Raw genomic sequence first — 27,437 nt, 5'->3', positions numbered from 1 at the left:
AACCCAGGGATCAAACTCCTGTTTCTTACGTCTCCTGGGAGGCAGGTTCCTTACCACCTGCGCCACCTGGGAAGGCCCCGGTGTTAGTACACTCAACTCTAATGATTGCTTTTCCTGCCACCTTGCAGGCCCCAGAAGTCAGCTCTGTGATTTTCTTGTTGGGACTTGCCAAAAGCTCCAGCCAGCATTAGTATTAAAGTACTGAAAGAACTCAAGCGAAAACACCTTTCAGAAATGAAAGCAAAATAAAGACTTTGCTCAGACAAAGGTTGGGGATGCATAGTAGCCAGCTCTCACTATAGCAAGTATTTGGAAAAATTCTTTAGACGGAAGAAAAGTTGGATTTACACACAAAAAGGAGAGTGCTGGAAATGGTAAACGTGAGGATAAATATAACTTTTAATTTTTTTTCATGTTTAGCCTTTTAAACAGAGAAGTGAGTTTTTATAAAGTTAAAAATTCACTTACTGTGTGATTCAGCAAAAACTGACCCCGGTAGTCTTCATGAACCTGCCTACAAAACCTCTGACCAAAAGAGTTGACTAACCAACTGACTGATGTCATTGCAACATTGATTGATTTGCAAATATAAAGCAAACTGTATTCTTGGGATGAAATGTAATGAGTCAGGATGTATTATCCTCGTTGTATATTACTGACTGCAGTTGGCCAGAGGTTTTGCAGGTGGTTTCCAGGAACAGCCTCGGGTCTTCCTTGAGCTAGCCCACTGTTCTGAAGCAGCCTCTCAGCTCTCCCTGGCCCATCAGGAGGTCGACCCAACCCGCTGGGCTCACAGCGCCCTCATTATCTCTGCTCCTTGCTCTTCGTAAACGCACTCCATTCTGAAATGCTCTGTGTCTGGAATTTTTTTTCCAACCCGAGCTCAGACTGCCTCAACAGATTCCAAATGCACTTATCAAACTATGCAGTTCAGTAAGGGAACGGCCACCGTACTTTAGAGACGACACCCTCTAACGTGTTCAGTTTCAGGCGCTAGTACCAACCCCTTTATCCACAAGCCACGGAGCTTTACACGAGGAGAGCGCTCCCTCCACCTCAGCCTAAGCCTGTCAGGTTTGTGTTCCGCCCTTAAGGCAGGGGATGCATCAGCACAGAGGAGCTGTTCTTCTTCCTTAAAAAACAGATTATAGTTTTGTACTTGATCTTTTTAAGATATTTATGATAGAAATTGCATTGAATCTTCTTAGCTCAGTTTCAGATTTTGTCATCTTAAGCAACAGAATTTTAGGGTGGTTTGTTGTGCAACAATAATTTTTATATTATTATTAATATGAGCAGGTACAGAAGGGAATGGCAACCCACTCCAGTATTCTTGCCTGGAAAAGTCCATGGACAGAGAAGCCTGGCGGGCTGCAGTCTGTGGGGTTACATGACTGAGCATGCATGCAGGAGGGTGGAGGGAGAGGGGTTGGTAGCAATAAACTGGTAGAACTAAAATAAGTAATAATAATAATATGAGGAGGGTAATTACCCTTGGGGAAGCATCCATTTTATTATGGGTGACGACAGAGGAGGGTGTCTTTGTTGTAAATAATAAGACTTTACAGCAGGGTGTGTGTCTCCTTTTATTAACGGCGAGTAGGACCCTCCTTTGAACAGAATCTCTTTACAAGAATTATTTATTTATTTATGGTTGTGCTGGGTCCTTTTTTTTTTTTCACATTTAAAAAATTTTATTTTTCAATTTTTTTATTCTCTTTTATACTTTTAATTAGAGGCTAGTTACTTTACAATATTGTAGTGGTTTTTGCCACACATTGACATGAATCAGCCACGGGTGTACATGTGTTCCCCATCGTGAACCTCCCTCCCACCTCCCTCCCATCCCATCCCTCTGGGTCTTCCCAGTGCACCAGCCCTGAGCACCCTGATTCATGCATCGAACCTGGACTGGCGATCTGTTTCACATGTGATAATATACATGTTTCAGTGCTATTCTCTCAAATCATCCCACCCTCGCCTCTCCTACAGAGTCCAATAGACTGTTCTTTACATCTGTGTCTTTTGCTGTCTCATATATAGGGTCATCATTACCGTCTTTCTAAATTCCGTGTGTATGCGTCAGTATGCGGTATTGGCGCTTTTCTTTCTGATTTACTTCGCTCTGTATAATGGGCTCCAGTTTCATCCACCTCATTAGAACCGATTCAAATGCATTCTTTTTAAGTGCTGGGTCCCTGGTGCTGCGTGCGGGCTCTCTCCAGCTGTAGAGAGTGGTGACTCCTCTTGTTGCAGACCACGGCTCTAGGGTATGTGGGTAGCACACGGGCTTAGTTGCCCCATAGCTTGTGAAATCTTCCTGGACCAGGGATTGAACCCATGTCCCCTGCACTGCCAGCTGGATTCTTAACCCCTGGGCCTCCAGGGGGGGTCCAACAAAGAGTCTTTGACTGGTGGGTTCATCTGAATTTCCGAGCTAAGCCCCTTTCATCACCTGCTGCTGCTTGGCCCACGACCCACCGCTCACCCAGGGTGTGATTTTTCTGCCCTGGGCATGTTCAGAAAGCAACCACCAGGCCTGGGATTGCGTTTCTTCTCCAGTCTTGGGTGCTTCCTACGTGGAGCAGGGACTTGCTGACGGAAATGGGGGTCCTGGCTGCCAGCGCCACTCCCATCAAGGAGGCCCAGCAGCAGAGCGGAGAATCTGAGGACGAGCAGAAGACAGGGGCAGAGGAAAGTCGCCGATGAGTGACTGTGCGGGTAAACGTCCCACGGCATCCTGGGGGTTTTTATTCTTCTCGTGACACTAACGCTAGGTTTTTGCCCAAATCCTTCCATTTCTGAGTATTTAGTGAGATAATTCGGAGAGAAAAGCCACCTCGGGGTGGATGGCCCCCTTTCCCTCTGGCATGTGGGAACGTGAGGGCCGCCTGCAGGCCACCGAGAGGCCAGGCTGGGGGGCCCTCCCGCCGCCTCTGCCCCGTGGGGGCTCCGGCCCGTGGTTCCACTCCTCAGGCAGGAAGGGCCAGGCAGGGAGAAGCCAAGTCACAACAGCTGAGGAGAGAGATCTGCGGGTCCACTCAGTGACCGGGCTACAGGCAGGCCTAGGGTTGGCTTTATTCAGACGGAGGTGCCCCAGAGGGGCTCAGCCCACGGCATTATACATTGTGAGGGCAACAGGGAGCAAGGCGGGGGTCTAGAAAAGTAACGCCCGGATCCAGACAGTGGAGAAAGACCACGCGAAACCAGCTTAAGGCAAAGACCGGCCAGGGAGAGCGCAGAAGAGGCGACAGAAAAGGAAGAACCCTTCGGTGCCTGATCTGGGCAGCAGCCTAGCGGAAGTAGTTGGGACAATCGTGGGCGACCAGGCGCCAGGCCTGATCAAAGGCCTGCACGACGGCCGGCTCCAGGGACCCTGCCTTGACAGCTGCTAAGTTCTCTTCCAGCTGCTCCAGGCTTGACATGCCCAGGATGACCGCATCCCCGCGGAGGCCCTGCAAGGGGAGATGGCCAGACATCACACACCGATGCTCCACAGAGATCCCGTTACACACACCCCCTCCCAGCCCCGCCCCTGCCAGGACCTGGGCTCAGGCATCTTCTTCACACCCTACCTGGAGAGAGTTAATTCTCAGGTAGGTTGATAAGAAGTCTGGGGTCCCCAAGGAGGAGAAAGGGGTCTGGGGCTCTCAAGAAGGAGAAAAGGACAAACTTTTTTTTCCTACATTAGTTTTAGTTACATAAGACCTTAGTTTCTTTAAGCCCAGAGCTAATGATTAACAAAACAACTCATCTTAAGCTCTGTACTAAGGCCAAAGAATGCTCAAACTACCACACAACTGCACTCATCTCAGACGCTAGTAAAGTAATGTTCAAAATTCTCCACGCCAGGCTTCAGCAATACATGAACCATGAACTTCCAGATGTTCAAGCTGGTTTTAGAAAAGAGGAACCAGAGATCAGATTGCCAACATCTGCTGGATCATCAAAAAAGCAAGAGAGTTCTAGAAAAACATCTATTTCTTCTTTACTGACTATGCCAAAGCCTTTGACTGTGTAGATCATAATAAACTGGAAGATTCTTCAAGAGATGGGAATACCAGACCACCTGACCCGCCTCTTGAGAAATCTGTATGCAGGTCAGGAAGCAACAGCTAGAACTGGCCATGGAACAATAGACTGGTTCCAAATAGGGAAAGGAGTACGTCAAGGCTGTATATTGTCACCCTGCTTATTTAACTTATATGCAGAGTACATCATGAGAAACGCTGGACTGGAAGAAGCACAAGCTGGAATCAAGATTGCTGGGAGAAATATCAATAACCTCAGATATGCAGATGATACCCCCTTTATGGCAGAAAGTGAAGAAAAACTAAAGAGCCTCTTGATGAAAGTGAAAGAGGAGAGTGAAAAAGTTGGCTTAAAGCTCAACATTCAGAAAACTAAAATCATGGCATCCGGTCACATCACTTCATGGCAAATAGATGGGGAAACAATGGAAACAGTGGCTATTTTTTTTGGGCTCCAAAATCACTTCAGATGGTGACTGCAGCCATGAAATTAAAAGACACTTGCTCCTTGGAAGGAAAGTTATGACCAACCCAGACAGCAGATTATAAAGCAGAGACATTACTTTGCCAACAAAGGTCCATCTAGTCAAGGCTATGGTTTTTCCAATAGTCATGTATGGATGTGAGAGTTGGACTATAAAGAAAGCTGAGCACCGAAGAATTGATGCTTTAGAACTGTGGTGTTGGAGAAGACTCTTGAGAGTCCCTTGGACTGCAAGCAGATCCAACCAGTCCATCCTAAAGGAAATTAGTCCTGAATATTCATTGGAAGGACTGATGCTGAAGCTGAAGCTCCAATACTTTGGCCACCTGATGTGAAGAACTGACTCATTTGAAAAGACCCTGATGCTGGGAAAGATTGAAGGCAGAGGGAGAAGGGGACGACAGAGGATGAGATGGTTGGATGGCATCACCTACTCAATGGACATGATTTTGGGTAAACTCTGGGAGTTGGTGATGGACAGGGAAGCCTGGCATGCTGCAGTCCATGGGACCGCAAAGAGACACAACTGAGCGACTGAACTGAACTGAAGGATTATATAACAACAGTGTATCTTGCTGGAGGACATGTTTCTCCTTTTTAACAAGAACCTTCTGACTAATCCTGTTATGTGAAGTGGGAGTGGGTCTGGTAAGACCTTTCAATAGAAAGGTTAACGTATGTTGTGGGAGTGGGTCTGGTAAAATTATATAAAGTAAAAGTGAAGTCGCTCAGTCGTGTCCGACTCTTTGTGAACCCATGGACTGTAGCCTACCAGGTTTCTCTGTCCATGGGATTTTCCAGACAAAAATACTGGAGTGGGTTGCCATTTCCTTCTCCAGGAGATCTTCCCAACCCAGGGACTGAACCCAGGTCTACCGCACTGTGGGCAGATGCTTTACCATCTGAGCCAGCAGGGAAGTCGTAAAAGTACATAAGGCCTTGATAAAACTAGCGCATGGGGCACTCTCTGACCCTTTCTGATGTCTGTGTCAGAAGCTTTCTGTGTCCTTTCTCACTGTAATAAACTTCTGCCACACGAAAGCTGTGAATGATCAAGCCCGGTCCTTGGTCCCTAAGCTAAATCTTCTTCGGAGATCAAGAAGCCGACATCGTTCACCGTAAGCGATCAGTAGTTGTACAGAGCACGTATGGTGCATTCAGCAGCCGTAATCACGCGACCCCGAAGCCTGTCTTCTTTCCTCTGCTGCCACGATGTTCGTCCTCACTCAGACCTCAGTTCAGACCTGTGCGAACCTGGCTTAGCTGTGTAAGCCCAGGGACTCAGATCTCAGTTTTCACGGTGCTTGTGGGAATGAGAAATAATTCAAAGCACCGAACTCCCACTTAATGCAAACCTGCTATATACGTGCCAGAGACTATGCAACTGTGAATGGCTGAGGCTGGAGAAAAGCTTCAGCCAGAAGACAGGGGACACCAAAGAGAGAAGGAAACCCCACTCCCCCCAGAGGAGCAGGACCAGCAGGTTTTATATCAAGTCCGTGACTACAACATTCTCTCCCATTCACAGATGTTTGCTCATCAGTAAAACTGGAACAATCCCACTTCATCAGGCCTAAGTAATCATTCAATCCGTGCTTGTAAAGCCCTCATGACAGGGCCTGAAATTTGGGCAGCCACCCAGAACAACAGGAAGGCTGCCATGAGAACCGGACCAGAGGGGGATTTCAGAGGGAAAAACGATTCAGACATCATGCTGGCTCCTCAAAGAGAGCAGGAGCGGGTCTTCCGGGGATGGTGGGGGGTGGGGGGAGGTTACCTGGAGCTGGGAGTGGTGGTACATCCACCGGAGGGCGGCTGAGGTCATGCTGGGGGCACGGCTGCCGTACGCAGCCTGCAGGGCCTTCTCCACCAGGGCGATGCCCTCGAAGTGGTGCTCCTTCCAGTAGCTGGACAGGTGGGGAGGGTAGCACGGGGTCAGGACCACGGGGTCACACGGGGGCCACTGCCTAAGAGTCAACCGGGCAGCTGCACCCCCACCCCAAGCCTGCAGTATCGAGGGGCTGGTGTCCCCTCAAGCAGGAGGTCTCCTGCTCTGGGGGGCAGTGGAAGCACCCAGGACGCTGGCTCCCTCACCAGAGACCTCATGACGTCTACTCCCAGGAACTCAAACCCTGCCCTTATTTTACCTGGAGAAACAGGCAGCCAGTTCAGGGGCACACGTTGACCCCAGGCCACCTGCTCCTCATCTGGGGCCCTGTCTTTCCCTCCTGGAGGGTGATCACCACTTCTCAGGGATGAATCATGCCTCGGAAGGTTGAGCATAAGGTCCAGGGAGCCTCATTCCTCTCAGGGGTTCCGAGAATACAAGAAGAAACCCTCCAGAGGGTTTCCTAATTCCTCCAGGATTCAAGAGAGCTAGGTCCAGGCAGCAAGGAAAAGCCTGGAGGCCCTAGGAAAGCAGCCTAGAGCGTCTCCATTTCAGACTATGGGGACCCCCTCCCACCCCACCCGTCCTGACACCGTCCGCCCCCAGCTCACCGATTCCTGTAGACCTCTGCCCAGCTGTTCCCAAAGAAGCGGCCCTCGGGCTGTTTCCCGTCCTTGTCCTCATACTTGTACCTGCCGGTCAGCAGGCCTCCTGCGGGAAGGCTGCAGTCAGACCCCCAGCCACTGCCCCCAGAGGCCATCTGGACCGGAAGTGGGGGTGATAGCAGGGGAACCAGGAGGGATGGAGGTCCGGGCAAACCCCTTCCCTTCCCAGGTCTGGGGCCAGGCTTCTCCCGGGTCAGGAAGGGGCAGAAACGGGGTCGGGAAGGCCCTCCCGCCCAGGGAAGCCTGTGCCCGCAGCAGCCCCACAGCCCGTACCAGCCAGAGGGTTGTAGGCGTAGAACCTCAGTCCAAAGCGCCGGAGGCAGGGCAGCAGCTCCGCCTCCACCTGCCGAGTGGTGGCGTTGTACATGCCCTGCAGGCAGAAGGGCCAGCTGAGCGGGGCCGGCCAGGGAGCCCAGCCTGCTCTCAAGTCTTTGGTCAAGACCCCCCAGGACTCCAGCATGGTTTCCAGCGTCACTACTTTGGACGGGAAATGGTGCTGGGCCCCAGGAAGGGACGGCGGCCTGGCTCTGCCATCCCACACACATCTGCAGGCACCAACCGCGGGCTGGAGCCTGAGCTCTCAAACACGTGGATCTGGTGAGGCCTCTGCTTCAAGAGATGTCAGAGTCGAGTTAAAAACAAAGCAGAGCGGGCTCTCCTGATGGTTCCGTGGTTAAGAATCCACCTTGCAAAGCAAGGGACACGAGTCTGATCCCTGGTAGGGCAACTAAGCCTGAAAGCCGCAACTAGAGAGTCTGTGGGCCGCCATGAAAGACCCTGCATGATGCAGCTAAGATCCGAGGCAGCCAAATAAACAAACAACAAAAAAAGACAAGACAGGACAGGCGACCACATAAAGGTGGCTTCTGTGATCACGGCGGATTCTCAGAAATACTCGCTCAATGCATAAAGATGGTGTCTGGAGACTGGAGGACCCACTGGGCTGTCGGGAAAGGCTTCCAGAGGAGAGGTATCTAAGTGACGCCCGGGCACTCCTTCCAGGGAGAAGGGGGAGGCAAGTCCGGACTGACCGCAGAGCCAGAAGCAGGCGGGAAGAGGGGCCAGGGCCTGAGAGGTCGGGCGCCCGTGGCCAGGCTGAGGGCCCCCAGGGGCCGTCTACAGGCTGGGAGCAGGGGAGTGGCTGCTCTGGAGCGGGCGGGTGGGGGCAGGGGGGTGGCCCAAGAGGACCTGGGACCGCAGGTGCCCTGGAGACGGGCGTCTGCAGCCCTGGCCTCACCTGGTACACGGTGGGCTGGATCCAGCCGTTGCTCCTGCACAGGGTACAGATCTCAGCCACCTCCCAGGCGGCATAGTTGGAGAGGCCGAGCTCCACGAACTTGCCCTGCGGGGGAGAGGCCATGTTCAGATCCCCCCGCAGCCCAGAATGCCAGTCCCAGAGATTGGGACCCTGGGCGTGGGGTCCGGCCCCGTCTCTGCTCTGGGACCGCCCCAGAGCCTCTGCTCTCTGGGCACCGACAGGCCAGGGCGGGGAGCGGGGGGCCGCCCTCACCTCCTGGTGCAGCTGGTGGCAGGCGCGCAGCGTCTCTTCCACGGGGGTGCCGTGGTCCGGCAGGTGCAGGTAAAACAGATCCACTCGAGGACACTGTAGCCGCCGGAGGGACGTCTCCAGCTGGAACCGTAGGCTGTCAGGCTTCAGTGAGTTTTCCTCCAATGGATTGGCCTTGGTGGCAATTTTTACTTTGGGAGGAGAAAAATAGAAGTTCAGGTCAACTTAACAAACATTGGAGAGGATCTAGGGTTAATAGTTAAGAGGCAAGCCTGGGTTCACACCTCAGCTCTGCCAATACCAGCTCTATGTCCTTGACTAAGTTATTCAACCTCTCTTAGCCCCATGCCAGTATTCTTTCCAGAATACTGGGCAAAAATCTCAGGGACAGAGAAGCCTGGCAGGCTACAGTCCATGGGATCGCAAAGAGTCGGACATGACTGAGCACGCACATGCGTGTGTGCGCACACACCACACAAACACACACAGAATCTCAATTTTCTCAACTGTAAATTGAGAATGTCAATGGTACTATCTAGTTGGGAGGCCGTGAGGATTTGTCAGAACTTTGACACACTTGCTCATTATGAGCTGCTAATGTTATCACTACTGTGACTATTTACCAGACAGCTAGGTATGCCATGCCTGGCACTTCGGGCTGCAAGAGGAATGCCAACCCTGGATCCCTGCCCTCAAGGACCCACAGTCTAAGGGGGCACCACAGAGTAAGTGAGGTCAGGACACACAGGAGCAGGGGAGAGGAGCCTGAGAATTCAGGGAAGGCTTTCCAAGGCTTTGAATCTCCAAAAGCCACCCTGGGGTAAGAACACGGCTTTGAGGAGTCATGCCTGCAATCCCACAGACCTAAAACACCAGGTCTGGGGGTACACAAGACAAGAGAAGGGGCCACAGGCCAGAGTGACGCAAAGGGCCCTGAGGGCACCGCTTAGAATCTGACTTCAGGGGACCACAGGGGACCAGCCAGCAAGCTAAGGGGTCAACTTGGCCATTTTGAAAGATGAGTCCGAATGAAGCACAAAGAACCTGGGGTCCAGGTCTGGAAACAGGGAAAATGGCAAGGAGACTGTGGCAGGAATTCAGGAAAGAGGAGCGAGAGGCCTCAACTGGGGCCCCAGGGGAGGAAAGGCAGGTTATATTTCTGGCAGAGAAACCTCCCACTGAGAAAAGGCCAGTGTGGTCAGGAAGGAGTTAGATACCTTTCCTCCCGTCCGCAGTAAGAATCAGGTGAGCAAAGTAACGGCTGAGAAGCGAGCCCTTTCTGCACTGTTTACTCTTGGAAAGTCACCGCAGCAGGCCAGACCCCTTGAGAAGGCAGAGACCAGGCTGGAGGGCTGAAGGCCTACTCATTTGGAATTTACCATTCCACCACCTCCTCCCCTTTGGCCCACACCCCTTCTTGACATTAACTTCAAATCTGAGATTTAAGAACTGTAGCCCAGCTGGTTCCAGCCTAAAGGAGGGAAGAGGAGGTGCTGCGGAAGAAAAGGAACCAGAAATAAGACCGGTGTAAATGCCTATGGACAGATGAATGGATCAACAAGATGTGGTACGTATATACAATGGGATAGTCCTCAGCCATCAGAAAAGAATGAAATGATGCCATTTACAATGAAACAGAAGGACCTAGAAAGTATCACAGTAAGTGAAGGAAGTTAGACGAAGACAAATGTGATACCGCTTACATGTGAAATCTAAAAAAAATTATACAAATGAATATATTTACAGAGCAGAAATAGACTCACGGCTACCACACGGGGAGGGGTGATAAATTAGGAGTCCGGGATTAACATACGCACTAATATAGAGAAACTGAGGATTCCCAGGTGGCTTAGTGGTAAAGAGTCCGCCTGCAAATGCAGGAGATGCAGGGGACACGGGTTCGATCCCTGGATCAGGAAGATCCCCTGGAAAAGGAAATGGCAACCCGCTGCAGTATTCTTGCCAGGAAGATCCCAGGGGCAGAGGAGCCTGGCAGGCTACAGTCCAGGGGGTCACAAAGAGTTGAACACAATTTAGTGATTGGGCAAGCAATATTTATAAAATAGATAGGCAAAAAGGACCTACTGTAAAGCAAAGGAACTATACTCAATATCTTATAATAATCTATGATGGAAAAGAATCTGAAATATATAGATATATATATATAAGTAAATCCCTTTGCTATACACCTGAAATTAACACAACACTGTAAAGCAACTATACTTCAATTAAAATTTTAAAAAATAATAATAAGATCAGAGTGATCACGGCGAGGCAGCAGGTGGCCTAGAAAGAGTGCGGCTCTGAGATGCATGCATGTTCTCGTCTTGTTCCACATCAACCATGCCGTGAATCATTTCTCCCTGAGACACCCCGGAGTGAAAGACGGCGCAGGGTGCCAACAGCATCTACTGTTACTACAACCACACAGCTACTAACGGATCAGCCAGCGTTGCTGAGCTGCCACTGTGCCCGCCCGGCACATTATTAGCACTTCAGATGGCATCAGACAGGTGGGGGACCTTCCCCCAGGCCCACACACCTCCGCTTGACTCCAGTGCGGCTCCAACACCCTCAGCACTGCCAAAGCTCACTGCCTCTGCACATGCACTGCCCACACCCACCACCCTTTCTCCTCTTCTGGCAGAGTATCAGTTCAAGGTCTGATGTTCCCTTTTCTGAGCATTCTTCTTTGGCCCTTTCTGTGAAAGGGTCCCTCTTCTGGGCTCCCCAGCTGTCTCTAGACTCTGAGCTCCCTGGATTAGGTGACTGTCAATTCCTCTTCTGTGGCTTCGGACAGAGGCTGGCACAGATGGGGCAGTTACATAGGGCACCTCCCCACACCCATATCCCAGCTACTGCTGCTCCCAGGCACGCCCACCCTGGTGAAGTGGAAAAGTGAAAGTGTTAGTCACTCACTCCTGTCCCACTCTTTTGCCACCCCGACGGACGGTAGCCTGCCAGGCTTCTCTGCCCATGGGGACTCTCCAGGTAAGAACACTGGAGTGGGTCACCATGCCCTTCTCCAGGGAATCTTCCCGACCCAGGGATCGAACTCAGGTCTCTGGCATTGCAGGCAAATTCTTTACAGTCTGGGGCACCAGGGAAGCCCTGGTGAAGTGGGAGGCACAGCGGACTGAGCGCCCAGGGCTCCAGGGAGGAGTCCAGGGCTCAGAGCAATGAGGTAGCCGGTCCCTGCCGGTTCCAAAGACCGATCTGCAAGAGTGCCAGGGAGTGCCAGGGACTGCCAGGGCGATAAGGGCAGGACTCCTGTATATCGGGACCGCATCGGGCACCTGCGGAGGAGGGGGAAGCGGGCAAGCCCAGCGCCAGATTCCGTTTTCAGGGCCCCCTGAGAGGGGCTAGCCAAGTCGTTCCAGGCTCGGCCACGGTCGGGACTTTACTGGGAGAGAGGGAAAAGGAGAGGAAAAGAGTCAAGACCAAACACTGTCCAGCTGTCCGGGCTGATGTGCAAGAGCGCTGGGAAGCGGGGGTTTCACAGAGCTGTGGGGTGGCTAGGGGAGGTGGGCGCCCCAGCAATGTGGACAAGGCGGTCGGTCCCGGCCACGGCCAGTGCATGGCTCGGGGGCGGTCACAGGGCCGAGGTCCGGGGCGCCGGGCTTTACCTTTGCAGTCGCGGCCGCCCAGCCCGAGCCCCAGGCCGCCCAGGATGCTCTCGGACTGGCCGTCGGCGTACACGAACGCCGTGTCGATCTCGGTGTGGCCGTGCTCCAGGAAGCTGCGCACGGCCGCGGCGCTGCTGGGCACGTCCATGCGGCGCCCCATTTCCATGGCGCCCAAGACGGTGGCGGGCCGGGTCGGGACACCCCGTGGGTACGACTGGGCCATGGCGGCGGGGTGCGTAACACAGCCGCTCCGAAGCCGAGCCCAAGTCGGGGCAACGCGCTGAGGGCGGGCGCTTTAAGGAGAGGTGGGCCCCGCCCATCTGACAGGGGGCGGAGCGATAGGGGGCGGGGCGACGTGAGCATGTTGGCCCCGCCCCCACACGTGCCCCTTACCCAGGACCCCTCGGCAGGGGCTTTTCCTAACGGTTGAAGAGCCTAAATAATGTGACAAACTTTATTTTGGGGGGCTCCAAAATCACTGCAGATGGTGATTGCAGCCCTGAAATTAAAAGACGCTTGCTCCTTGGAAGAAAAGCTATGACCAACCTAGACAGCATGTTAAAAAGCAGAGACATTACTTTGCCAACAAAGGTCGGTCTAGTCAAGGCTATGGTTTTTCCAGTAGTCATGTATGGATGTGAGTTGGACTATAAAGAAAGCTGAGCGCCGAAGAATTGATGCTTTTGAACTGTGGTGTTGGAGAAGACTCTTGAGAGTCCCTTGGACTGTAAGGAGATCCAGTCAGTCCATCCTAAAGGAGATCAGTCCTGAATACTCATTGGAAGGACTGATGCTGAAGCTGAAACTGCAATACTTTGCCCACCTGATACGTAGAGCTGACTCACTGGAAAAGACCCTGATGCTGGGAAAGATGGAGGGTGGGAGGGGAAGGGGACGAGGTGACAGAGGTGAGATGGTTGGATGGCATCACGGACTCAATGGACATGAGTTTGAGCAAGCTCCGGGAGTTGGTGATGGACAGCGAGACCTGGCGTGCTGCAGTCACGAGGTTGCAAAGAGTTGGACATGACTGAGCAACTGAACTGAACTGAAGATCCTAAAATGTGGTCTTGGCTCAGGGGTGGTGCCTTGGGGCTGTCCCACCATCTTGCAGGCCCCAGAGGTTGGCTCTGTGGTTCTCTTCTTGGGACTTGCCAAAGGCTCCAGCCAGCGTTCAAGTATTGAAAGAATTCAAACGAAAACACCTTTCAAAAATGAAAGCAAAGACTTTGTTCAGACAAAGGTTAGGGAGAATTCATAGTAGCCAGCTTTCACTATGGGCTTCCCTTGTGGCTCAGCTGGTAAAGAATCCATCTGCAATGTGGGAGACCTGGGTTTGATCCCTGGGGTTGGAAGATCCCCTGGAGAAGGAAAAGGCTACCAACTCCAGTATTCTGATCTGGAGAATCCCATGGACTGTATAATTTATGGAGTCACAAAAAGTCAGACACAACTGAGCAACTTTCACTTCACTTCACTTCTTCACTATAGCAAATATTGGGAGAAATACTTTAGATGGAAGAAAAGCTGGATTTACGCACACACAAAATGAAGAGTGCTGGAAATGGCAAATACAAAGATAAATATAATCTTTAACCTTTTTTCATGTTTTTTAAAAAGCTGAGTTTTTATAAAGTTAAAATACACTTACTGTGTGACTCAGCAAAAACTACACCCTATTAGTCTTCGTGAACCTACCTTCAAAAACCTTTGACCCATTGAGTGCAGTGATATATAACAAGAATAATACATCATGACACATTGAATTTCACTCAGGCATAGAGTTGGCCTTAAACTGGTGAATCAATCAATGGAGTTAATGTTAGTCAACTACATTGGTCAAAGGTTTTTGTAGGTAGGTTCATCAAGATTACCAGGGTGTAGTTTTTGCTGAGTCATATAGTAAGTCTTGGCTTCCCTGGTGGCTCAGTGGTAAAGAACCCGCCTGCCAATGTTAGGAGATATAAGAGATGTGAGTTCGATCCCTGGGTTGGGAAGATGCCCTGGAGGAGGGCATGGCAACCCACTCCAGCATTCTTGCCTGGAGAATCCCATGGACAGAGGAACCTGGTGGGCTACAGTCCATAGGGTCGAGAAGAGTTGGACACGACTCAAGTGACTGAGCACGCACACACATAGTAAGTCTGTTTTTCAGTTTATGAAAGCTCAGGACCGACAGCTTTGTCCCCTTCCCGGGATGCCAGCTCCTCTGGCCACCCCGCAGCTCTGTGAACCCCCCACTTCCCAGCGCCCTTGCACATTAGCCCATGTAGCCGGACAGTACTTTGTCTTGACCCTTTTCCTCTCCTTTTCCTTCCTCTCAGCAACCCTTTCCTAGCCTGGAACGAGTTGGCTAGCCCCTCTCAGGGGGCTGAAAACGGAATCTGGCGCTGGGCAGCCCCTGCCCTCTTCCCCACCCCTGCAGGTGCCTGGTGCAGTCCCTATCTGCCAGAGTCATGCCCTTATCACCCTGGCATTCCCTGGTACCATTGCAGATCGGTCTTTGGAACCAGCGGGGACCGGCTTCCTCATTGCTCTGAGCCCTGGACTCCTCCCCAGAGCCCCAGGCGCGTGGTTCAGTCCGCGGTGCCTCCCACTTCACCAGGGTGGGTGCGCCTGGGAGCCGCTGGAGCTACCAGCAGTAGCTGGGATGGGGAAGTGGGGGAGGCACCCTGTCTAACTGCCTGCTCTGTGCCAGCCTCTGTCTAAGGCCACAGAAGGGTAACTGACACTCACCCACTCAGGGAGCTCAGCATCTAGAAACAGCTGGGGAGCCCAGAAACGGGACCACTTCTTGGGACGAGCCAAAGAAGAACGCTCAGAAAAGGGCACATCAGACCTTGAACTGACCGTTTTCCCAGAGTAAGAGGAGAAAGGGCATTCCCGGCTGTGGGCGTGGGCAGTGAGTGGGCAAAGGCAATGGGATTTAGCAGCGCTGAGGGTGTTGGAGCAGGCAGCTGTGGCCAAGCGGAGGTTTGGTGTGTGAGGGCAGGGGACACCCCCATCAGTCTGATGCCGTCTCAGTGCGTGTGGCCTGTGCTGGCAGGCACACAGTGTGGGCTCGGCAACATTAGCTGTTACTGTTAATAGTGGCATCGTCATTGGCACCCTGTGCCATCTTTCACTCTGGGGTGTCTCAGGGAGAAATGGGTCACGGCATGGTCGATCTGGAACAAGACGAGAACATGCACGCGTCTCAGAGCCGCACTCTTTCTAGGCCACTTGGATGCCTCGCCGTGACAACTCTGGTCTTATTGTTTTTTTTAATTTTAATTTTTTGAAGTATAGTTGATTTACAATGTGGTGTTAGTTTCAGGTGTAACCAAAGTGATTTTGTTACATATTTCAGATTATTTTGCATTATAGGTTATTACAAGATATTGAATATAGTTCCCTATGCTATACAGTAGGTGCTTGTTGGTTATCTGTTTTATATGTGTATATATGTATATTAGTGTATATGTTAATCCCAAACTCCTGATTTATGCCCCCCTTCCCCCTTTGGTTTCCCTGGTGGCTCAGAGGTTAAAGCATCTGCCTGCAATGCAGGAGACCTGGGTTCAATCCCTGGGTCAGGAAGATCCCCTGGAGAAGGAAATGGCAACCCACTCCAGCATTCTTGCCTGGAGAATCCCATGGACAGAGGAGCCTGGCAGGCTGCAGTCCACGGGGTCACAGAGTCAGACACGACTGAGCAACTAACACACACACACACTATATTTGTCTTTCTCTGTCTGACTTACTTCATTTAGTATGAAAATCGGTCCATCGTGTTGCTGTGAATAGCATTATTTCATTCTTTTTGATGGCTGAGTAATGTTGCACTGTATATGTATACCACATCTTCTTTATGCATTCATCTCTTGGGCATTTAGTTTGGTCTTATTTCTAATTGCTTTTTCTTCTCCAACTCTTCCTTCTCGTCCCTCCTTCAGGCTGGAACTAGCTGGGCCAAAGTTCTTAAATCTCAGATCTGAAGTTAACATCAGGAAAGGGTGGGGGCCGTGATGGAGGAATGGTAAATCCCAAATGAGTAGCCCGCCAACACTTTGCAGATGGCTCAGTGGTAAAGACCCGGGTTCCGTCGGCTACAGTCCGTGGGGTCAGGAAGAGCTGGACACGACTGAGCCACTAACACCTTGACTTTCATGACCAAGTGTGTCAAAGTTCTGATCAATCCTCTGAGACTCCCAACTAGATAGTACCATTGTGGTTCTCAATTTACACTTGAGCGGACTGAGGCTGTCTGTGTGTGCACCCGTGTGTGTGTGTGTGTGTGTGTGTGAGCATGCATACTTGGTTGTGTCCAACTATTTGTGACCCCATGGACTATAGCCTGCCAGGCTTCTCTGTTCAAGGAATTTTCCAGACATGATTACTGGAGTGGGGCTCGAAGAAGTTAAATAAAGTGATGAAGGTCACAGAGCACATCCTCTAACTCGACTCTGACATCTCTTGAAGCAGAGGCCTCACCAGATCCACGTGTTTGAGAGCTCAGGCTCCAGCCTGCGGTTGGTGCCTGCAGATGTGTGTGGGATGGCAGAGCCAGGCCACCGTCCCTTCCTGGGGCCCAGCACCATTTCCCGTCCAAAGTAGTGACGCTGGAAACCATGCTGGAGTCCTGGGGGGTCTTGACCAAAGACTTGAGAGCAGGCTGGGCTCCCTGGCCGGCCCCGCTCAGCTGGCCCTTCTGCCTGCAGGGCATGTACAACGCCACCACTCGGCAGGTGGAGGCGGAGCTGCTGCCCTGCCTCCGGCGCTTTGGACTGAGGTTCTACGCCTACAACCCTCTGGCTGGTATGGGCTGTGGGGCTGCTGCGGGCACAGGCTTCCCTGGGCGGGAGGGCCTTCCCGACCCCGTTTCTGCCCCTTCCTGACCCGGGAGAAGCCTGGCCCCAGACCTGGGAAGGGGAGGGGTTTGCCCGGACCTCCATCCCTCCTGGTTCCCCTGCTATCACCCCCACTTCCGGTCCAGATGGCCTCTGGGGGCAGTGGCTGGGGGTCTGACTGCAGCCTTCCCGCAGGAGGCCTGCTGACCGGCAGGTACAAGTATGAGGACAAGGACGGGAAACAGCCCGAGGGCCGCTTCTTTGGGAACAGCTGGGCAGAGGTCTACAGGAATCGGTGAGCTGGGGGCGGACAGTGTCAGGACGGGTGGGGTGGGAGGGGGTCCCCAATAGTCTGAAAATGGGGAGTCCCTGGGGCTGCTTTTTTGGGTTCCAGAGCCTCCCCTTTTGCTCAGACCTGGGCCCCTCAAGCTCAGCTTTACTGAGAACCCAACTGGCACCCGTCAGGTTTCCCCAGTGTCTCTGGGAGTGACTGGGGACCTGGATTGGGAGTGTGTGGTGCTCTGGCCCTTCTGCTGGGTCTGCAAGAGTGTGTCTCCTCCTTCGAAGAGCCTCCCCCTTGCCCACGGCGGCAGGAGAAACCTTGCATTGGGACTGGGGAATCCTGAAGCTTGCTGCTGGCCCTGTCACCTGGGGCAACTGAGTCTAAGTTTTGTAAATTCTTGGCAATAAAATTGTCATCAATGTCTAAAGTTATAGTTGAACATCTGTTAGGACCAGCCCTTTTCCCTTTTTTTTTTTTTTTCCCTTTCATTTTTTTAAAGTTTGAAAAAGTTATCAATGTAATACATGCCCGCAGCTAAAAGCAAGCCCTTTCCAAGTCACATTCCTTAGAGGTGATGTTTTTAAACTCAGCTTACTCTCCCTCTGGCGTTGACTCTAAGACCTCTGACATATATACTTTATTGCTATTCCTTAATGTATCAATTTAGACATTATCTGTGGACTGCTGGGAAGCTCCTCATCTTTCAAGATTTATAGAAGCTGTCTCCAAAGCTTCAGTGCTAATTTCGTTGAAATGTCCCAGAACTTTTCAAGCAGCACAGTGTCTCGTATTTGTAACTGCCTGTGTGTGCAGTGATGTGATTTAAACCTTAATCCAGGCGCCCACCCGCTCCAGGGTTTCTGACTGTCTGACCAGGTTTAGAAACCATTTCCTTAAGCAGTGTATCAAGAAGCTTGTCACACCACCAGTGCCTGGGCCTCTCTCCTGGAGGAAATTTTTTGTAAAAAATAATTTGTTCACTTTTATTTTGGCTGTCTTGGGTCTTTGTTGCTGGGTGTGGGCTTTCTCTAGTTGTGGAGAGCCGGGGCTACGCTTTATTGTGGTGAGCAGGCGTATTGTGGTGGCTTCTCCCATCGTGGAGCACAGGCTCTAGGGCACGCGGGCTTCAGGAGCCATGGCCCCAGGGCTCAACAGTTGAGGCTCATGGGCTTTAACTGCCCTGTGGCATGTGGAATCTTCCCAAACCAGGGTTTGAACCGGTGTCCCCTGCAGTGGCAGATTTTTACCCACTGTACCTCCAGGAAAGTCACCCCTGTAGGATCTTGTGCGGTGCTTAGTCGCTCAGTTGTGTCCAACTTTTTGCACCGCATGGACTGCAGCCCGCCAGGCACCTCTGTCCATGGGGATTCTCCAGGCAAGAATACTGGAGTGGGCTGCCATGCCCTCCTGCAGGGGATCTTCCCAACCCAGCAATCAAACCCAGGTCGCCCTCGTTGCAGGTGGATTCTTGACCATCTAAGCCCCAGGGAGGCCCAGGATCTTGGCTGATGGTTTTTACCTTCTCTGCTCTGTTTAGTTGAGAAAGCATGGCAGGTCCATTACCTCCTTTATGCTTTGCACTCACCGTGTGGGGCTGGCTCAGGCTGTCTTCTCACTTAGCAGGTAATTGAAGGCAGGTGGCTGACCCAAGGACAGAGCTGGGTCTGGAACCAGGACTTGTCCTGTCCGTGACCCGGGGCACCAAGATGTGGTCCTGACATTGGGGGTTGTCTTGTTTGCATCTGGGAGCATGTGCTATGCAAGGATTCTTGCCCACTGTATCCCTGCTGGCCCCAGCACTGGGCAGGGACTGCCACGATGAGGGACCCAGAAATCCACATGCATTCTGCTGCTCAGGGAGGTAAAGCCTCCACTTGAGAAGACTGACGCCCTGCGGGAAACCCCCGCTTCTGACCCCGGTCACCCTCCCTACCTGCCCAGCTACTAGAAGGAGCGCCACTTCCGGGCTGTTGCCTTGGTGGGGAAGGCCCTGCAGGCTGCATAGCTGCCAGAACCCTGGGCATGACCTCGGTCGCCCTCTGCCGGGTGTACCACCACTCCCAGCTCCGGGCAGGAGGGAGGAAGTGGAAGGGAGGGATTTCATTTTTAGTTTTTTAAATTTTTGCTGCATGGTGGCTCCGATGATAAAAAAAAATCCGCCTGGGGCCTTCCCTGGTGGGCCAGTGGCTGACTCCCTGTTCTCAATGCCAGGGGGCTTGGGTTTGATCCCTGGCCAGGGAAGTAGGTCCCACATGCTTCAACAAAGAGCCTGCACAGCCAAATAAACAAACAAACAAAAAAATCTGCCTGTAATGTGGGAGACCCGGGTTCAATCCCTGGGTTGAGAAGATCCCCTGGAGAAGGAAATGGCAACCCACTCCAGTATTCTTGCCTGAAGTCAGACATAACTGAGCGACTGAGATAGAGGAACTGTGTGATATTGACACGTTTTTTCCTCCATTAGCCTTTGTGTCTCTGGCTGCCCTCTCTGCAATCTGTCCTATTCCCACCATCCCACTTTCCCAATACCTTCCTCCAATATGGGTATCACATACTAACGGTGCCTCTTTCTTGAGCCCCTAAGTGCCAGACCTGAAGTAAAGTACAAAATTTTAATCCCCACAATCACCCTGCAAAGGAAGCTGAAGCTTAGTGAGGTCATGTAAGTAACTCAGGCCTGCCCAGCTGCAGAGCAGGAGGGGAGAGGCTCTGAACTCAGGCCTGCCTGTGTGAATCTAGGGAGGCAGAGCTTTGGAGCTGTCTGGAATAATGCAGGGTATGGACATTGGGGGCTTCCTGGCAGCTCAGTGGTAAAGAATCTGCCTGCCAATGCAGAAAATGCAAGACACTCGGGTTCAATCCCAGAGTTGAAAAGACACCCTGGAGGAAATGGCAACCCACTCCGGTATTTTTGCCTGAAAAATTCCATGGACAGAGGAGTCTGGTGGGCTACAGTCCATGGGATCAGAGTCAGACACGGCCAAGTGACTGGGCACACAGATAATGGACCCCAGGTCTTGGCAGGGGTGGGGGTGGGAGGGGGTGTGTGACATCTGGGTGTCTCCCCTTGCAGGGCCTCTGCAGGGATGCGGTCATCCTGGGCACATCCAGCCTGGAGCAGCTGGAAGAGAACTTGCCGGCCGTCGTGGGGCCTTTGATCAGGCCTGGCGCCTGGTCGCCCACGACTGTCCCAACTACTTCCACTATGCCTAGTCTGGGGTGGCAGAGGGCACACTCCTCCTTTCTCTCACGCAGTCGATTTTGACCTTAGGCTGCTCTGCGTGGCTGGTTCTTCCCTCACAGTCCCGTCTCCCCAGTTCTTGTGAACACCCCCGCAGCCTCCACCACAGGAAAAGGCCGGGACTGCACAGCGTGTTTATTGTCTGGATCAAGGGGCACCAGCCGGGCTGGAGCCCAGGCCCGCGGTGAACGTCTCCTCTGCAGCCACAGGCTGTTTCCCGCCCCCACAGGCTCGGTGAGAAGGGGCAGGAGTAGGGATCAGGCTTTGAAGGGCAGAGGCGGCAGGAGGGCCTCCCAGCCTGACCTCTGAACAGCAGGGCTGCAGGCGGCCCTCACGCTTCTACACACGGCAGAACAGGGGGCCGTACACCCTGAGGTAGACGTCCTCTTGTATAGAATCACCTCACTAAATACGTATAAACAGAACCATCTGGGCAAAAACCCACCGCCCAGAAGAATAAAACTGCTGGGGGACATCCCTCACACTTGCTCAGTTTCAGCGGTGGCTTTATTCTGGCCTTAGCCAAGCCTCCTGTCTTCTGGTTGTCCCCAAGATTCCTGGCTCGGGTGTGGGAGGGGGGGTGGGGAGAGAGAACACAGCTGGGGTAGGAGCGGGTGGGCAAGGTGCCTGTTCCCTCAGCAAATCCAGCTTCCAGCCAGGGCCGCTGAGGCCGGAGAGAAAGCAGGTCCTCCCAGGCCCCCGGAACCGCCCGGCCACGTGGCCATGCAGGAGCCAGTCCTGGAAACTGGCTTGAGGTGAATGAACAGACTCCTGGGAGTCCAACCCAAAGCCCAAACCCCACAGCGTCTTTAGCTTTTTTCCCCAAGAAAAGTCCCTTTTGCAGAAGACAGCCTGAATGACAAAGTCTCGTTATTTATAGAAACACAGCCTGTCCTTGTCCCCGCCGCTCGTGTTCATCCACAGCAGACACACGGCCGCTCTCCGGGAGGGCGGTGGCAGCGCCTCGTGTCCATCCTGGCGAGACCCGGAGGCCCCGGCCCCTCAGCTGTCGTCGTTGTCCTCCTCTGACTCTCCTTCTGACTCGGGCGCGCTCTCTGGCAAGTCATCTCCCATCTGCTGGAACCTTCCAGACTGCGCGTCCCACATGTATTTGACGCTCACCTTGAATTCAGCCATCTCATACCCGAAAAGCTTCTGCGAGGGACAGAGGGAACAACGGTCAGGAGGGGCGAGTGTGGTCAGAGGCGTCCGTGGACCCTCCCGTTGCGGCCGCCGGGTGGGTGGTTGGGGGCCGGGGGTGGGGGGGACCTCACCAGGACGCGGGCCTGCTCTGGGGTCAGCACGTCGCCCTCTCTGCACACCTCATAGTCGGACAACAGGGTCACCACACCTGCGGAGAAGGGACTCCGAGCAGTTACCCCAGCACGGAGGCCTGGGCAGCGCTGGAGGAATCGGGCGGCCCTCTGCCCAAGACTCCAGCAGCACAGGCGCTGGGCTTCCTCAGCGAGCGGCCAGCTGCCTGGGGGGGGTTCTGATGGCGGGGGTGGGGGGGGCACCGACTCCTCCTTCCTTATCCCTTAACTGCTGTATCCTAGCTGTAAGTCGCTGTCCACGTTCACCCCGACTACAAGGCGGGCACTCTTGGTCCCCTTTTCATACAACAAAACACAGGTTGATAGAAATAACCTTCTCTGCCGGAAAGGTGGGGGTTGGGGTGGGGAGAGCTGTCTGCTTGGACACCTGTGCTCTCGGCCCTCAGCTGTGACCTCTCACCTCCAGGGACACCCCTGTACCTTTCTTGAGGGCCGTGGGCAGGCCCAGCTGCCTCAGCTGGGGCTCCATGGAGTGGGGGAACTGCTCCAGGGGTCCCGGGTCCAGGTTCACAGTGAAAGTGGCTTTGTTTCCTGCTCGGGCATAGTCCATTTCCGTGTACTTTGTGAACCACCTGAGGGAAAAGAAAACAGTCATGTATGGATGCAAGAGCTGGTAAGAAGGCTGAGCGCTGAAGAACTGATGCTTTCAAATTGTAGTGCTGGAGAAGACTCTTGAGAGTCACTTGAACAGCAAAGAGATCAAACCAGTCAATCCTAAAGGAAATCTGTCCTGAATATTCCTTGTAAAGACTGATGCTGAAGCTGAAACTCCAATACTTTGGCCACCTGATGCGAAGAACTGACTCATTGGAAAAGACCCTGATGCTGGGAAAGATTAAGAGCAGGAGGAGAAGGGGACAACAGAGGATGAGACGGTTGGATGGCATCACCGACTTGATGGACATGAGTTTGCACACACTCCGGGAGTTGGTGATGGACAAAGTCTGGCGTGCTGCAGTCCAGGGAGTCGGACACGACTGAGCGACTGAACCACGAACAACGCCCATCCACCTGAGGTCAGGCTCCGCCTGGCCTTGCCCGGCCTCCCTGTCCTCCTCGGCTCAGCCCGGAGCTCTGAGCTGGCAGGATAGAGACCCAGTGACAAGGTTCCAGGAACCAGGTCTTCCTTGGACCCTCCACTGGACCAAGTCCTGGGTTACTCCTTCCCGGGAGACCTCACCCATCTTCTCCTTCCCACCGCGCCTCCAGAGCACTTACTCGTCCACTTCCTCCTTAGTGCGATTGGTGAAAAGGAGACCAACTTCGCCCCTCAACTTCTTGCTGACCTGCAAAACCAGAGGAGGGTGGCGTCCGTCACGTGGGAGCAGTGGTTCTCAGCTGGGGACGACCCTGCCGCCCCTGCCCCCCAATATTTGGCAACACCTGGAGAGTACTGTGAGGGGGCGGAGCTCCTCTCTGGGTCTGGAGACTAAAGGAGAGCTGAGCCTGACGCCCGCCCTGGGCTGTGGCTGGAGAGTGTGTCAGTGAGAGCGGGGGCCAACCTGATGCAGGTTGTCTTTGTACTCGTCAGACGGGCTCCGACCCAGCGCCACCATCATCACCTTGTTTTTGCCAAAGAATATCCTACAGAGAAAAAGAGGGCTCCGTGAAGGAGGCGCCCCGCCGTCACCGAAGTGCCAACCAGCTCCAGGCCCCAGGGCCGGAGCTCCAGCCCAGGAGGAGGCGTGGCCAGAGGCTGCTTTCCATGCAGCCCAGGGCCCTCGCGTTCTTTCCCGCACAGACCTGACCCGCACACATTTTGTCTCAGCCCAGCGGGAGTGCGTCTGGGTCTGAGGAAGAGGCCCGCTGGACAGTCTGAACCAGAGCTGCTGGATGTTCTTTAAGGGACCAGACCCCAGGGTTCAGGGAGCCCCCTCTCCTGGAGGGATCACTGCTGTCCCTCCGCCCCCAGGGCAACACCGACTTTAACAGTTAGGGACTTCCCCGGTGGCCCAATGGATAGGACTCTGCGCTCCCACTGCAGAGGGCCTGGGTTTGATCCCTGGCTGGGAAACTACGATCTCCAACCAAGCCAAGCAGCCTGACCGAAAAAACAAAACAACTCCCCCCGCCCAAACAGTTAAAGAGCATCCTTCATCAGGGGTCGGGGACGGTGGCATTTTACCCTCATTAAGGCGATACTTGTGACCCAGGTACCCAAGGTCACCAGCTGCCCCTGTACTTTCGAGCAGCCTGGCCCCGCCTCCCACTGCCCACTCACCGACTGTGCTTCCAGGCGTTGCGGATGTCCTTCAGCTTGCTGTTCCTCATGTTGGCCACGGAGAAGATGAAGAGGTACTTGTACGTGTCCACACATTTCCGAAGCTATGGGACAATTCATGGGGCTCTGGAGTCCCGGGGCAGCAGGGGTCAGGCAGTAATACTCTGGCCCCAGAGGGGAAGAGGCTGCTCCAAGGCCTCTGACAGCCGTGGATGTTTAGAGCTGTCCCTGACAGACAGTCCCACACCCACCTTTAAAACCAAATACGACGCTATGGAAAACAGTGTGGAGATTTCTTAAAAAACTGGAAATAGAACTGCCATATGACCCAGCAATCCCACTTCTGGGCATACACACTGAGGAAACCAGATCTGAAAGAGACACGTGCACCCCAATGTTCATCGCAGCACTGTTTATAATAGCCAGGACATGGAAACAACCTAGATGCCCATCAGCAGATGAATGGATAAGGAAGCTGTGGTACATATACACCATGGAATATTACTCAGCTGTTAAAAAGAATTCATTTGAACCAGTCCTAATGAGATGGATGAAGCTGGAGCCCATTATACAGAGTGAAGTAAACCAGAAAGATAAAGAACATTACAGCATACTAACACATATATATGGAATTTAGAAAGGTGATAACGATAACCCTATATGCAAAACAGAAAAAGAGACACAGAAATACAGAACAGACTTTTGAACTTTGTGGGAGAATGTGAGGGTGGGATATTTCAAAAGAACAGCATGTATACTATCTATGGTGAAACAGATCACCAGCCCAGGTGGGATGCAAGAGTCAAGTGCTCGGGCCTGGTGCACTGGGAGGACCCAGAGGAATCGGGTGGAGAGGGAGGTGGGAGGGGGGATCGGGATTGGGAATACATGTAAATCCATGGCTGATTCATATCAATGTATGACAAAACCCACTGGAAAAAAAAAAAAATAATAATAAAAAAAAACAAAAAAACAACAACAAAAAAAACAACCAAATACGAAGGCTGGGAAAATATAATAATAACAAAAAAACAAGCCCTTACCTCTTCTATCAAGTTCTGTTTCAGTTCCAAGCCCTTCTTGGCAGTTTTGGTTAGGGAGACTAACACAGAGAAGAAAAAGGGGAGATGATGAGAGAGAAACCTGAACGTCTCGGAGACCCGTCTCTCCCTCGGCACCAGCCGGATGCAGCCGATCTGAGAAAGCTGGCAAGGCTTTTGTGGCTGCTGCTTCTGGCTCGCAAGGCTACCCCCAGGTCTGCAGAGTGCCTCTCCAGCTTTCCTGAGCTGAAGATCCTGCCACATCTGTCCTGTTACTAGACAAACCAGCTATCTACAGCCCCTCTGGGGCTAACTCCCTGCTGAGGAGTGGGGGGCGGGGCGCCCCCAGAGACCCAGCCTAAGACTGGGGCTGGTCCCTTCCTGCTCTGGGCTGCAGTGTGTGGAGACCATCTATGGCTTCTCTGTGCTGTGGAAGGATGAGTCTGGGGCCTCTCCTCTGCTACACCACGTCTTACAGTTTGGACCCGTGCATGCAGCGGCGCCTCTTTGGGGAGGGACAAACATCTCTTCTCTAACAACAGCTGGGACCCAGTTTTCTCCTTACCCAGAAGGGTTTGGCACTTGCCAGGTTTGACCACGGATTCTGCCACAGAATCCAATCATTCCACAATCGCTTAACAGAGCATCAAATGCAAAGCCCTGGATCCCACCTGGATGGATGAATAAGAAGTCCCTCTTCAGGAAGCACATGTCAGAAAGGTAATCACAGCAGGCAGGGCCGAGTGCAGTACAGGAGGGCAAACAAAATCCAGCTGTCCCGCTTCCCAACATTTCCACCGCCACAACTGTGGCCCAAGCCGGCACGGCGTTCTCTTGGATTACTGCTGGTCCGGCTGCTTCCACCCTTGCCACTGCCCCTGCCTTCCGCGGTTCATTCTCAACAAAGCAACTAGAGTGATCTTTTTAAAAGTAAAGCGGAACCCCATAACTCCTCTGCTCAAGCTCTCTCCTCCCACCTCACCTGGGTGTGAAAACCAATCCTGTGCAAAACTCTTTCAAGCTCCGCACACTCTGCTCGGTTCTCTCTCTCTCCTTTCCGCCCACTCTGGCCTCTGGCAAAAGTTAAACATGCTCCCACTTCAGGTCCTCTGCCCTTTGTGTTCCCTCTCCTTTGACCACCACCCTTCCAGGTAACTCCTCGGGTTGCCTTCTTCCTTTCTGCAAGTTCCTGCTCATTTGTCAATCTTAACAGACCTTCTCTAGCTACACTGCACAAGGGAACGTCAACTGCTTTTTTCCTACATGAGTCTCATCACTATCTGAATTTATAGATTCAACTTTTAGTATCCTGGGAAGACACACTTCCCAAAACTAAAATGTTAAGCTCTATGAGGGCTCTAGACCTTCCATGTTGTAACTGCAGTAACTTTCAAAACCTAAAGAGTTGCCAGGTCTCTAACTTATTGAGCGAATGTGCCGGGATGAGAGAGACGCACCATAAGTAGAAACAGTCACAGTCTCTTAGGAGGGGTCCTACGGACTGCCACCTAAGATTCAGCCATACGAAGATAGGAGATACCTTGCCGGCAGAAATAACTTAGAGAACACAACGACCATACTCGGGGATAAACCCGGGCTGAAGGAAAGGAGGTGAGGGAACGGGGAGCGCGGAGAGCGAGAGAGAGAGAGAGAGACGGGCTGAGGACGGAGAGGTGGGCAAGACGAGATCGCCGGCACCCTGGGGGCGCTGAGGCTGCTCCCCGGCCAGCCGGCCTTAGGTAACTCTCTCTGGAGGCCTGGCAAAGCCCTCTTCGCTTCGCCAACGCGGCTCCAGCCTCCCCCGGGGCTTCCGCCACCCTCAAGGGCCCAACCATTCCAGCGCGCCGTGAGCCCGCTCCCTCCTCGCAGAGGTCCCAGCGTCCTCCCCTGTCCTCCCCGAAGCCCTAGCGCAGCTGACAGCCGGCCCACAAACTGGCCCTCGGGGGCCCACTGGGCCCTCTGGGCTCACCTTTCTTGTCGCGCTTGGACTTGGGCATCTCGCCGCGGCCTCGTGGGCGGAAGACGCTGCGGCCGGTCAGGCCCTCGGCGCGCGGGGGCCTCTGGGAAGGCCCTCGGTAGGCGCCCTCGCGCGTGCCTGACCCAGCCCGCGCTGAGGCCCTGTTCTCCCTGTCCGGCCGCCGCCTGCCCTCTGCCCCGAGTCTCCAGGTAGACTCCCCACGCGGGCGGGGAACGCCGGAGTCTGGGGCGCCGCACCGAGAACCCCGCCTCTGGGCCCAACTCTATGGTTCCGCACCGAGGACCCCGCTTGTGAGCGCAACTCTATGGTT

At 53.3% G+C, this 27,437-nt stretch overlaps 3 protein-coding genes across 6 annotated transcripts; 1 reads left to right on the top strand and 2 right to left on the bottom strand.

The window, feature by feature from the left end:
* Nucleotides 1-1,572: 1,572 nt before the first annotated feature.
* Nucleotides 1,573-12,484, bottom strand: LOC133060547 (aflatoxin B1 aldehyde reductase member 3-like). Of its 2 annotated transcripts, none has more exons than XM_061148041.1 (7): nucleotides 12,202-12,484; nucleotides 8,579-8,766; nucleotides 8,306-8,410; nucleotides 7,342-7,438; nucleotides 7,015-7,114; nucleotides 6,293-6,422; nucleotides 1,573-3,455 (listed from the first exon to the last, which is right to left on the bottom strand). In XM_061148041.1, the coding sequence occupies exons 1-7, from the start codon at nucleotides 12,422-12,424 to the stop codon at nucleotides 3,294-3,296; spliced, it is 1,005 nt and encodes a 334-aa protein (XP_061004024.1). In that variant the 5' UTR covers nucleotides 12,425-12,484; the 3' UTR covers nucleotides 1,573-3,293. The 2 variants fall into 2 exon arrangements, with proteins under 2 accessions (XP_061004024.1, XP_061004025.1); XM_061148042.1 differs by having other exon boundaries at nucleotides 1,573-2,665.
* Nucleotides 11,495-20,625, top strand: LOC133060549 (aflatoxin B1 aldehyde reductase member 2-like). 3 transcript variants are annotated; one of them, XM_061148044.1, is made up of 4 exons: nucleotides 11,495-11,566; nucleotides 16,902-16,998; nucleotides 17,226-17,325; nucleotides 20,387-20,625. In XM_061148044.1, the coding sequence occupies exons 1-4, from the start codon at nucleotides 11,552-11,554 to the stop codon at nucleotides 20,469-20,471; spliced, it is 297 nt and encodes a 98-aa protein (XP_061004027.1). In that variant the 5' UTR covers nucleotides 11,495-11,551; the 3' UTR covers nucleotides 20,472-20,625. The 3 variants fall into 3 exon arrangements, with proteins under 3 accessions (XP_061004027.1, XP_061004028.1, XP_061004029.1); XM_061148045.1 differs by lacking the exon at nucleotides 20,387-20,625 and adding an exon at nucleotides 17,981-18,044 and having other exon boundaries at nucleotides 11,498-11,566; XM_061148046.1 differs by lacking the exon at nucleotides 20,387-20,625 and adding an exon at nucleotides 17,496-17,535 and having other exon boundaries at nucleotides 11,500-11,566.
* Nucleotides 20,626-21,043: 418 nt separating this feature from the next.
* On the bottom strand, nucleotides 21,044-27,428 carry MRTO4 (MRT4 homolog, ribosome maturation factor). Its single transcript, XM_061148043.1, has 8 exons — nucleotides 27,119-27,428; nucleotides 25,153-25,211; nucleotides 24,110-24,213; nucleotides 23,391-23,472; nucleotides 23,107-23,174; nucleotides 22,309-22,460; nucleotides 21,829-21,905; nucleotides 21,044-21,709 (listed from the first exon to the last, which is right to left on the bottom strand). The coding sequence occupies exons 1-8, from the start codon at nucleotides 27,144-27,146 to the stop codon at nucleotides 21,557-21,559; spliced, it is 723 nt and encodes a 240-aa protein (XP_061004026.1). The 5' UTR covers nucleotides 27,147-27,428; the 3' UTR covers nucleotides 21,044-21,556.
* Nucleotides 27,429-27,437: the final 9 nt, after the last annotated feature.

The sequence above is a fragment of the Dama dama genome, chromosome 8, assembly GCF_033118175.1.
Source record: "Dama dama isolate Ldn47 chromosome 8, ASM3311817v1, whole genome shotgun sequence".
Classification (NCBI taxonomy): Eukaryota; Metazoa; Chordata; class Mammalia; order Artiodactyla; family Cervidae; genus Dama; species Dama dama.
The sequence above is the reverse complement of the archived record's forward strand: the minus strand, read 5'-3'. Positions and strand labels throughout refer to the sequence as shown.